This window comes from Rousettus aegyptiacus, unplaced genomic scaffold (genome assembly GCF_014176215.1).
Source record: "Rousettus aegyptiacus isolate mRouAeg1 unplaced genomic scaffold, mRouAeg1.p scaffold_m13_p_1, whole genome shotgun sequence".
NCBI lineage: Eukaryota > Metazoa > Chordata > Mammalia > Chiroptera > Pteropodidae > Rousettus > Rousettus aegyptiacus.
Genome location: NW_023416284.1, coordinates 99,602,065 through 99,614,346, shown reverse-complemented (window position 1 = coordinate 99,614,346; position 12,282 = coordinate 99,602,065). Strand labels below are relative to the sequence as shown.

The 12,282-nt window shown below is 49.8% G+C and overlaps 1 protein-coding gene across 6 annotated transcripts; it reads right to left on the bottom strand.

Moving 5' to 3' along the window:
- Positions 1-804: 804 nt before the first annotated feature.
- Positions 805-12,252, bottom strand: KLC4 (kinesin light chain 4). 6 transcript variants are annotated; one of them, XM_016128626.2, is made up of 16 exons: positions 12,156-12,252; positions 10,264-10,546; positions 9,056-9,286; positions 7,603-7,684; positions 6,797-7,007; positions 6,240-6,327; positions 5,016-5,117; positions 4,597-4,770; positions 4,175-4,274; positions 3,922-3,974; positions 3,648-3,721; positions 3,351-3,459; positions 2,664-2,804; positions 2,326-2,441; positions 1,918-1,981; positions 805-1,270 (listed from the first exon to the last, which is right to left on the bottom strand). In XM_016128626.2, exons 2-16 carry the CDS (start codon positions 10,519-10,521, stop codon positions 1,220-1,222), a joined length of 1,854 nt encoding a protein of 617 aa, XP_015984112.1. In that variant the 5' UTR covers positions 10,522-10,546; positions 12,156-12,252; the 3' UTR covers positions 805-1,219. The 6 variants fall into 6 exon arrangements, with proteins under 6 accessions (XP_015984112.1, XP_015984115.1, XP_015984113.1 ...); XM_016128629.2 differs by having other exon boundaries at positions 3,648-3,718; positions 12,156-12,251; XM_016128627.2 differs by having other exon boundaries at positions 11,688-12,180.
- Positions 12,253-12,282: the final 30 nt, after the last annotated feature.

The window sequence follows — 12,282 nt, the reverse complement described above, 5'->3', positions numbered from 1 at the left end:
GGTAACCTTGAGATACTATGGAACCTCAGGGGATTTGTAGCACAGAGAAGTGAGGACCACTGCATGACTGGGGTCTGGTTTGGCACTGGACCCATCTGAACCCAAAGTTAGAAAACAGACTGGGCTCAGAAGGGCAGGCCGAAGGCTGTTAAAACTGACAAATTCGTCCCAAGTCCATCTCCAGGCAGTCTGGGCTGTGTCAGGGCATGGCCAAGTCTCCAGCTGTGGGGAGGCCCAGCACAGCCCTTGTTCCAGGCACCCCCCCCAACCCCCCACCCCCAGCGCCACCACCCCCACATTCTTTCTTTGTTGTGAAAGCAGCAAGGGGTGTAGGAGGCGGGTCAGGAGGAGTCAAGCTTTAGAAGATGGGCCCCAGCTGCTGCTCAGGCCTCCAGGATATGCGGAGAGGGGATGGATAGTGAGTTCCCCTCTGGCTCTGGAGGGCCCCCCAGGCCTGCTTAGACCTCCCTTCCCCCAAGCAGCTGAGAGGAGGGGCAGCCATAGAGGGCCTCACAGGCCAGGAGCAGTGGCGCCAGGACTCCAGGGTCCTGCCACATGGCCACCACATGTCCCTGACAACCCAGTTCACAGCACCTTCTCCTTGGGTTGTGAGCCTCCTCCCCCATCCCCCAGATGCCTTCCTGCAGGCCCTGTTGGAGAGGATACAAACAGGGGAAGGAAGAGAGGAGCGATCCAAGAATCAACACTCCTCCTGTTGCCCCATCCATCACTGCCCCTCATCCTTCTGTGAAGGGCCCCAATACAACCCTTGCTTCCTACCCTCTTCAATCAGGACTCAAGTGGCAGAATAGTTACCTGATTCTTTTATTTAAGAAAAGTGAAATACATGGACCTGAAGTGAGGCAGCAGAGGGAACAAGAGAGGCCAGGGTAAGGCAGCTTACTTGGCCAGCCCCAAACCCTTTGACAGAAAAGCCAGCAGCAGGCTGCATCTCTGAGGTGCATACCTGCTCCTTATCCACCTTGGGGGCCCCAGAGCTAGCTACTCTAGAGGACCACAGGGTGGGGAGAGGATGTCCTGAGGGGCTTTCTTGAGGGGGATTCCTGAGGAGGGAGCCGAGACCCTGAGGGTAGCAGCAATCTTCTGGTTAACTGCTCTCCCTTCACTGTCCCACTGTGAGGTTGGAAGAGCCAGGAGCAATAAGGAATGCTGTGAGGGCTATAGGGGGACCCAGCAGATTTGAAGGGTGAGTTGAATGTCAGCTGCTTGAAGAGAGGTCCACAGTACTGGCACTGAGGCCCCGGGAGACCTGAAACAAACAACATAATCCATCAGCCCAGGAACCTCAGGTTCCCAAAGACTGGAGTCTATCTATCTCATGGCTGTAATCTATCTCTATCCAGGATCGAGCCTGTAACCTCAACCCCAAGCTCTGGGGCTTTGTTCAGCTTTTGCTAGGATTTTCTAGAAGGCCATAATCTGGTGGAGAAAATACCTGGAAGAGCCACGTGAATATTGGCATATACTTTGAATGTGTTGATACAAGTGGTCATTTCCCATTAAAATGTCATTCCTGTTTTCTCAAATGGGGATGATTATTGTTTTTCCTTTCTCTACTACTGAGTCCCCAAGGTAAGGCATACGGTGGCTACAAGAGGAAGAGCAATTAGAATCTCCACATCTTTCTTAAATTATTCCTAATTCCAAAGTACCAGTTTAGAGAACATCAATTCCTGTTCCCGTCCTGATTTATTTGCTACTATCTCTGGCCTGAAACTGTCCCTTTGTAGTCGCCACCCCCAGCAAGCTGTCCGCCTTATTCTGTCCGCCAACTCCAATTCCCTAGCTCGAGTGTTCATCCCACATGCCTCTCCCCTCTTCTCTAACTCCTGCTGGGCTTGCTCCATGGCTGCCCCTTCTTTCTCGCCCACCAATATGCTCGAGCATAGCTCTCACCTGGAGGGGAGCTGCACTGGGTTGGTTCAGATAGTTTAAGGAGGCTGCCCGCTTCATGTTGCTGCTACAATGGAAAATAAAGAATTGAGACCTCTTCTCTTCCCCTTGAGTGACTCTAAAGCTGTGGGCCTGCCCACAAAATCAAATCAGTCTCCCCACCATCTGATCCACCCACCACAGACACACACACACACACTCTTATTGTTAACCCCATTGGTTAACAGTATCTTCTTAGGTGTCTTTCCTCCCCATTGGGGCACCCATTTTTCCTGAACTCTCCATGGCTATCCCATTGACCTCCTCCATGATTCTCTCCAAGATACTTCTCCTCCAGAGATGAGGGGCCAAGAGGAGTTGGAGGCCAGGGCTTACTTGCCTGCTTTGCCATATCTCAGTCTCATTCTGTACCTGGAGGGCCGAGGCTCGGTTCCCTGGAGTTTCCTCACCAGGAGTTCACTGCTTCTACGAAACACATCACGGATCTTGCCCAGAGAGCCACTCCTCTGCAGGGTCCCACTGCCATCCTGGTGGAGAGGGACGGGGAACAGAAGCTAAGGGGATCCCATGCAGACTGGCTTCTGGGTCTACTCCTGCCATATATTCTCCACATACACACCCGAAAAGCCCAGTGACTAAAGACGAGAGCCCTGTCACTAGCCAGCTCACAGAGATACCTGGACTCAGAGCCTCTCACCACCACCAGCAGTAGGGGGCAGGAGAGATCAAAGAGCAATCATCAGACTTACTCCTGACCATTCCACAGCCACAGAGGCATCTTCACCTCCCTCGAATTTCACACTGCTCCCAAGACCCTCCTGGGAGGTCTTTCCACTGTCGCCCTCCCCAAGCAGCTCGGCCACCTTGGTCTGGCTGATAGGATCAGTGCCCTGGAAGGAAAAGGAAGAAGCTGAGACTTCCCACTCCTCAAATCCTCAGAATGGGGCTTTCAAACTTTTTTTTCACCATCAGGGGAAAAAAAAGGATGACATTTTCCTTGTGATGTTCCAGTACATACCATACATACTGGAATGATACTCATCTTTTCTATTTGCAATGCATTCCTACACAGAATTTATTTCATGACCCACTAAAGAGCCAAGACTCACAACTTGAGAAACTCTAATATAGGGCTCCCCTCAACCTCAACCACTTCACCCACACCACCCATGCTCCTCCTCAGTAGATTCTTCAGATTGTGAAAGTGCAGGGCTTCCCTTTTAATAGTAACATTTAGTGAAGTGAACTTTGAACTTGGAGTCCTGGGGGTAAGAACACACTTAAAAACAATCATAACCACAAGAGTGTCTCACCTTCCTCTCCAAGTCTTCCTCCTCAGCCCCTCTTCTTATTCGTCAGAGATTTACAAGAAGCCTCAGTGGTCCCCTGTCCCCAGACCCCTACCTTCCAGGCCCCTTCCCCTCATGGTCTCTGACCTGTTTCCGAGAACGCAGGGCACATTCCTCCAGGGTCTCAGCTGCCTCCAGCTTTCCCTGGCGCCTGTACAGAGCTCCCAAGTTCCTCAGAGTGGTGTTTACTGTGGGGCTGAGGGGGAATGAGAACAGGGAAGGAAGTGAGGATGGGTTCAGAAAAGAAACAGGAGAGAGAGGGAGCAGGGCTAAGGCAGAGCGAGGGAAGGTCTAAGGGAAGAAGGGAAACAGTCCAGGAGGCCAGGATCAGGGGCTTGGATGAAGGGCATCAAAGACCGAGCCAGCTTCTCACCGGCAGCTCACCTGCTCACTTTGCAGGCTTTGTACCAGCCTCCATACTCAGCGTAGGGTGTGCTGCCCTCACGTTGCCGGCTCTGCTTTAAGATAACGGGAGGGGAAGCCAGAGATGAGAGTACAGAGATGCTGGAGTACAAGCTGGTACTGGGGTTTGGTGTAGACAGGGCTAGGGAAGGCACCATGCATCTGGGGCTGGTGCTTGGGTGAGGAGTGAGGAGCTGGGTTAGTGCAAGGAGTAAGACAGAGGTCCTGGTAGGCTGCCCACCCCACCAACACTCACTTTGCTCATTTCCTCCCGCTCCTCTGCATGCATCCAGATGGGCTTGTGGTCATCTGGGGGTGATACATGGGATGGGGTGACAAGGTTAGAGAACTGAGCTGGACAGTATGGGGGAAGCCAGGACCCAGAGGCCCACAGGGCTGGACTAAGGGGTTTGGCTCCCCCTGGGAATTGCTGTGGTCTAACCCCCCATCTTTGGTCTATATATTTATTTTCCTCCCTGCAGCTCCCTCTTCAAATCCTCACCACTCACCATCCACAGACCCAAACTCCTGCACGTGGGCTCGGGTCAGGATCTCTTTGTAGAGTGTCTCAGCCTCAGCATATTTGCCCTGTTTCAGGTAACAGGAGGCCTAGGGGCAGGAAGGCAAAAACCAAGGAGTAAGAAGAGATGGAGACAAGTCCTCAGGAAGGCTCTGGGCTTTTCACTTCTTGGTCTCTTTATGGTTTTCCCCAGAGATCCTCCTCACACCTCTATTTCTACCTGCAGGGTCGAGAGTGTTCCCACTCCACTTCCAAGAGACTACGGAACTTCCGCCTTCCCACTAAAATGAAGCAGATTCCTTGGTCCCAAAGATAGCCCCAGAGGGGGCACAAAGGCAGTAGGGTTAGTATACCAGACTATGATGCTTTCCCTTCCCCTCCTTCCACCAACTTTGCCCCTCCCTCCCTTACCAGGTTGTTCTTGGTCCGGGCTACATTAGGGTTGTCTGGCCCCAGCTGTCCCTCGTAGATGGCCAGTGCTCGCTGGTAATAGCGTTCCACGGCCTCATACTTGCCCTGGTTTTGGCACAACAAAGCCAGGTTGTTCAGCTGCTTTGCCACATCTGGGTGGTTGGTGCCCAGGACCTGAAGGGGAGCAAAAGAGTGATAGACGGCTATAATTATGTGTATACATGTGTGCATACTCATGTGTGTGTGCAAGCGCATGCATGACATGCACCTGCAGGGAACAGGGGAAAGGAAATGACGGAAGAGGGAACAGGCAGAGAGAGGAGGGTGAGAAACAAAGTGAGAGAAGAGGGTAAATCAGAAGAGAGATGGTAGAAGAGGGATCACAGCAGCAGAAAAGAATGGGGAGAGGATGCAGGCACCTTTTCTCGGATCTCCAGTGCCCGCTGGCACAGTGGCTCTGCCTCCTTGTACTTGCCCCTTTTGCCATAGAGCACAGCCAGATTGTTGAGTGTGGCAGCCACCTAGGAAAGCAGATCTGTTCCCTCAGATGCTGGTGCTTTTAAGGACCTTAACAATCGTAAGTCCTCCCCAGCACTGCACAACCCCAAAAGAAATGGACTCTGCCACCCTAGCCAGAGGCAGGGGAGGGGAAACTACTAAACCGAATGGCTCTGTGGTTCTCTATGGGGGTGGTATCCTCACCTAGGCGCATTTTTAGACATTTCTGGAGGTGAGATTTTTTTTTCCCTTGGTTTGTTGTTGTTGTTGTTGTTGTTTTTTGGCAGGGGTGTGGGGGTTGCCATGAAAATCGGAGGCATTATTATCTTTGGGGAAACAAGAATGCTACAAATGTTCTGCATGTATGGGACAGCTCTGCCAACTTTGACTGTCCTGCCAGACATTCAAACACTGAATGTAAGCTCCGACACTTGGGATATCAAGATAGGAGTTATATTTTCTGAGATATATCATTCCTGCCTATTACATGTCATAACACAGAGAATTATTTTCACATTAGCTCATTTTCACAAATATCTTATTTTTCATTTTCTCCCCTTTGACAATCTATTGTTTGTCTTAGTATGGTATCCGAACTTATGTCTCTCTTTCTCTTACCATAAACAAATAAATCTGGTCTGTCGTTACTTATTTTAACACTGCATTTTATTCTCATATCCACCAATCCTTCTGCTCTGTCATTATATAGAATGGCGTACTGGTCTTACTTCTAAATCTAAAATTATTCATTATGTATCAGACTACTAAGTTATGTCTTCTAGCATAGTTGCACTCAATACTACAAATGTTATTATATTGTATTTTTATTTTATTGTATTATTTTATTTTATTATAAATTGCTGTTTCTCTTTTATATTAATAGAGTATGTTTCAACTTTTTTTGAAAATTATATGTGTAAGTAGGTTACATTATCTATGAATTACATTTCAGGAAAATATTCATTATAGGAAGGAGTCGCTGGGTCTCAGAGTTGAGAACCACTGGAATTGGTGGACAGTGCCTAAAAGAAAGGACTCTTCCTGTTTCCTCCCTAAGCAACCCCAGGGCCTGGGCTGAGGGCAGAGGATGGATGAGCTAAGAGAAGCCAAAAGAGCATGGGGGAAGGAGGGCAAAGAATACTGACAGCAGGGTGGTCCCGGCCCAGGGTGCTTTCCCGGATGCTGAGGGCATCATTCAGCAGATGGGCAGCTTCCTTATACTTATTCTGGTCTCTGGAAGAGGACAAAAGTGACAAGGGGTTACCCTGAACTCTGCTCCCAAGCCATCTCCTTTCCTCCTTTCCTTTGGGATGACTGAGATACATTTATGGATTGGGCCTCCCATGAGGAGACAGGAAGCCTGGTGTGAGCAGTGAAAAGGGTTCACCAACACACCCATATAGGATGCATAACACTGCCATGCCAAGAGGAGGCCACATGTTATTGGACATAAGAGACAGAAACAGAGAAAGAGACCCTCCCCAAAAGATAGACCGAAAAAGCAAAGAGCCTGAGAGAGGAGTATTTTCTGAGGTCAGAAATAGAAAGAATGAGTTCTGGTACAGTAGAAAGCCCCCTAGTGGCATGTGTGTGGGAGGCCCAGCAGGGATAAGAGGTACCCAATGGAGAGGAGGAATGGGAGCCAAAAGCACCTCAATGTGGGAATCTGGAGACAGATTAGTGGCAAGAAGACAATACTCACCTATACACCAAAGCAAGAATGTTAAGCATGGTCGCAACATCAGGGTGGCCGTGGCCAGATGTACGCTCCAAGTCCTCCAGTGCCTGCTTGCAGAGTGGCACAGCTACCTCATAGCGACCCTGGGCTGCATACTGGATCACCAAGTTGTGCAGTGTCCGCAACCTTGCTGGGATTTCATATCCACTGTGCTGGGCACCCTGGCCACGTGACACTAAATCATCCCAGAAAATGAACAGGAGACTTCTTCAGGGGACGCTTCCTCTCTCCTTTGCTGCCTGCCTGCCTCACCTCGACTCCATGTCTTATTCCACACCTGCACCCGCCCCCCACCAGGCTCTCTCTAGAGACCTGCCTCAACTGCTATTTCTTTGCCCACTCCCTTGCACCTGTTTGCTCAAACACTAATTCATGCACTCAACATTTACTCATTAAGCATAAGCTAGGGGCTGTGTCAGGGATATAAAAAGAAAGACATGGTTCTTTCCCTTGAACTCACGCTCTTCCACCCCAAGACCATTCTCCCACTCAACTGTGAACTCCTTACTGGAAACAACCATGTCATTCTCATCTACCGAGTACCTGGTGCCTAGCATAGGACCTAGCACAGACTAAGTGTTTAATAAATGTTGATGAATAAAGAAGGGTTAGACTGAGGAAATCAAAGTACTAGCAGAGTCTCTGCCCATCTCCAGAGGAAGTGGAGAACCCATTTCTGGACGGTGAGTGTCCTGAGGTGGGTGGGGAGCAGAGCTGGGACCAGCCTCCTGCTGCCCCTCTTCACCCTCCAACTCCAGAGACAGACTCACAGCCATTGCTGGGGTCTTCTTCCTCCTCATTAGGGAAGAGGTCATCCAGGGAATCCTTGCTGGCATTGCCTTCCTTCTCCTCCTAGAAAGAAAGCAGCAGCAGGTCTGGGCCAAGATATCCCCAGTGACCTCTTCAGAGCCCTTCTAAACCATGAAATCCCTGAAAAGTGGGGCCTAGGAGAAGAACCCTAGGAAGGCCACTGTCTGTCTTTCCAAGCTCAGGCTTCTCTTGTTTAACAATTCAAGACTTTCTCTTCCTTCACACTGAGTTTCCTTCTTAACCACTCTCTCCAGCCTACACCTCTCTCCCCCTCAACTCTTATAATTATAGCCCTGTGTGTTTACATTGATTATATGTCTGTCCTGTCTCTCCTGGAGGCAGGGAGTATGTCTGATCTTACTGACATGTACCCAAATGTCTAGCTCAGCCTTGTGCCCATCATCTGCTTACACTGGACTTAGTGTCCAACCCTTAATGTCTAACCTACTTCGATACTGGGCAAATTTGCTGTGCCCACCAGGCATTGCAACCCTATACAAACACCTCCAAACCTTCTGCCCAGCTTTGCTAATGTATCCCATGTACATCATCCTACTTTCCCTGGGACACACCACTTTCTAGCCCTGGAGCTTTATCTATGACGTCCCCTACCCCTGGTCTAGAAAGCTCCTCCATCTCCTTCATTATCCATCAAAATCCATGTCAACTCCTAATCCATTCTAATAAAAAAAAATCCAACCTAAATGTTGCCCACCCCTGCAGCCCACCTCTTCTGTGAATCTTTCTGAACATTCCAGCCCCTAGGAAACTACTTGGAATTCCTCCCACACTGACTGAACCACTCACTCAACATTGAACAACACTTGCTGCTTTGCATTGTCACATATATGTTCTCATGCATAAGCCTCGTCCCTACAGCTACGTTATAAGCTCAGAAAAGCAAGAACTCTCTTTTTCACATGTGCCCTACACAATTCTCCTTGAACTGTTCAAGGCACAGAGATATGTAAATGCCTATTGAGGGTTAAATTTCATACATCTTGAGAGCAAATTTTAGGAGGGTCTTGCTCAGCTGGACTATGTCTTCCCTAATTGTAGCACTTAGGATTCTGGATTGGAATTGTCCTAGTGCTTATCTGTCTCTTCCTCAAGAAACCTATAATTGTGAGAGCAGGAACTCTGTCTGCCTCATTCACTGTTGCATCCCCAGTACAGTAAGTGCATAGTGCCTGGCATATGTAATACTCATTTAATTAAATGTTGATTTAATGAGTGAATATTGTTTTCCTCTTGCTGTCATCTGGAGTTGGGGTCAGGACCTGAATTCTGCCAGATTAGGGCAGGTTGGGCAGCATTGCTGGCCCCTGTAGATGATGGAGCAATTGCTCAATGTTTGTGATGACTCCCAGCTGTCCACCCCCCAGGTAGCCAGCCTCACCCGTACACACTTACCGTGGTGTGCCCATCTTCGTCATACTGCCGCAGCTGCCCTAGAAACTCCAGGTGCTTCTTTTCCTCTTCCAGCTGTGCCACAGCCTGCTCACTACGCTGTAGCCGCTGCTGGGTACCCGCCAGCTCATCCCGGAGCCACTGGTTCTCCTGGCACAACCGCCGCACCTGAGCCCGCAGCTTTTGTTTCTCTGACTCCACTGTGCTCAGGTGGCTGGCCAAAGCCAGCATCACCTAGGTGGGCACATTCTGTGAGCACCAGACTCTGGCAAGGAGTGTTCGGGAATAGATAGGAGGGGAGCCTACTGGTAGGCAGCAAGACTAGCAGGTGCCAGGAGATGAGGTTGGGAAGTGATGGCGTTACCTTCAAAATATACCCTGAATCTGATTTGTCACCACCTCTAAAGTCAACACCCTAGGCCAAGCCACCATCAATTCCTACCTAGATTATATTAGCCTGTTCCCTTAAAGTCTATTCTCAACCTAGCAGCCAGATCGCCCTTTTAAAATGTTAAGTGAGACCAGATTACTCCTCTCCTCAAAACATTCCAAGTGTCCATATCATTCAAAGTAAAAACAAAGTCTTTATGATGACTTACAATTCCAAATGATCTGTCCTCCTCTCCCCAACCTCATTACCTCTTGAACCTCATTTTCTATTTTGCTTCCCCTCATTCACTCTTCTGCAGCCATATGGGCCCCTCATTGAACTCCAATTCAGGGCCTGCACACTTGCTGTCCACTCTGCTTAGGATGCTCTTCCCCCATTTATTTTATGACTCATACCCTTATTGTCGAACCTTTGCTCAAATGTTACCATTTCAGTGAAGCCTTTTTTTGTTTTGTTTTACCACCCTATTGTATCCTCTCCCCAAACTCCCTAATCCCCTTACCTGCTTTATTTTTATCCTTTTATCCTTAGCAATTACCACTCTGGAATACTGAATCATTTGCTTATTTATTTATGTATTGTCTGCCTCCCCCAGTTAGAATGTTAAGTTCCAAGATGGCAAAAATTTTTGACTGCTGTGTTCAATGATGTGTCTCCAGTGCTTAAAAGAGTAGTGCCTGAACTTAAGACGTATTTACAGAATAAATGAATGAACGAATGTAAGGATCTAGGACAAGGGGATGGATCCCAAATGACTCCAAACCTCCAATCAGACAACTGCTCCTCTATGGGCTACTTGGCACCACTTATTCCCTCTCACCTGGGCCTCACTAAGCCCCAGCTCAATGTTTTCCATGGAACGGCGCAGCTGCCGGGCTTTCTCATGCACCAGCCCTTCTTCATGGCCTCCCTGCTGCAGACACTCGATGGTATGAGACAGGCTTTGCAGCACAGCCTGGTGTTCACTGTGTAGGGCCTCCAGCCCTTGGCTAACCAGCCGCGTGCTCCCCAGGATCTCTTCCTGGCTGAGCCGGTGTCCTGCAGGTTCATCCCGCTGCCCCAACACCAGGCCTGACATCCTGGCCAGGGAGAGCTTGCCTGGGCTAGGGAGAAACAACAGGGCTCAGGTAGGATAAATATAAGAGAGGCTGAGCATCTTGGTTAGAGGATGGTGGGGATCCAAGTGAAGGGATAAGACAGAGCATGGGTGACTCTGTGGTTTAACTAGAGAGAGAGTAACCAGTGGGGAGGGAGCCTACAACACTAAACACAAAACTAAGGTTGTGAGAAAGAGAGAAGGGGAGGAACTGAATTGAATGGAAAAAAAAAAAAAAAGACAATAGAAAGAACAAAGATCCTGAGAACTAACAGAGAAATTTAACACTTAAGAACAGAACAGAAAAGGAGCTGGAGAGAGAAGGCTTGGTTTAGGAAAAGGAATCAGGAGATGAGAGACAGCACTACAGGGAACACAGAGGGTATCTGGGGAGAGCTGCAAAGGGAACAAGGTTAAAGCAGACAGGAGATAAGCAGAAAATAGTGCAGAGGTTTCAGAAAAAGGAAAGGAGTAAGTCTCAAAGTTAAATCAGAGAAAAGAAGAAAACAGGAGCCTTCATCTCAGGACCCATATGAGAGGGCCCCAAAAGGCTCTAGAGCTTCAGGCTGAGTCACCTACAGAGCTAAACCCAGCATCTCCAAACCTAGTTAGCCCTACCTCTTTCCCCACTAGACTTTAACCCAAATTTCCTATCCCTGGGCCTTGGACTGCTTCCTACTTTCTCAAAAGGGCCTTGTTTCTCATCTTTGAAGTCTCCTTACCTGTTTACAGAGCAGAGCCCTTGGCTGTGGCACTCAGGCCAGAGCGTGGAAGAAACTGTTCAGCAGCTAGGGACTCAGAAGGATCTGCCCTGCCCAAAGTCCAGAAGTCCAGCGTTCCCACCCCTTCTCACCACTTCACAGCCACCCAGAGGACTTGGCACAGAGCCCCACCCAGGATAAACACCCTCCCTCCCCCTGCCTGCAGGTCTTCAAAGACGACCAATGTCCCTCCTCCTTCCCCAAGCCAACCTCTCACCCCAGGCCTGAGGAGCTATTTTCTCCCAAGAAGGGAATGAGAATTGCTTGACTTGAGACCTGCGGCAAGGGGCGTGTCTGATTAAGGGTGAGGAAGACTTGGTCACTCCTGGCTCAATCACTTCCATGGCTCTGTTATGATCACCTACTAACAGGATCTGAGAAAGTCACCTGAAGGTGCCTCCCAGACGCCTGAGGATGCAGGGAAGAAAGGCAGGTCTGCTGAGCTGCTTCAGGGTCACAGGGAAACCCAGCGCTTGGGAGTTGGCCTCCGGGACCTTGGAATGCGGTTAAGGAGTGCCCCAGGCTGTCGACCTGCCCTGGGGCCCAGGGAGGGGATAGAGTGACATGGGCGGGGGCAACGGGGGAAGGTGCAGGTGGATGACTGAGGTACCCAACACGACAATCCCGAGGTCACTGAGTCAGTTGGTAGCGCAGGGGGCGGGGCAGGCCGACAGTCTGTCTGTCTGGACACTGAGGGGCGGGAAGAATCGCGGGAGGGCGGAGTTTTTGAGTCTGTCAGAAGTCGTGTGAGGTCTGAGGTCAGTCGGAGGCAGTTTGTTCATCTGTCCGAGAGTGCGAGAATAAGCGGTAGCGGGACGTCAACCCTCAGCCCCAGAGGTAATCTCAAAGACTCACCCGCAGTCTGTCGATCTGGCTGCCGCCCTACCGATACTGCCCCTTTAAATTCATCATGGCTGCCGCTCGAGGCCATTGTTTTGACGGCTCCAAGGGGCGGGGCAAGTCCCCAGTCACGCGACCTAAG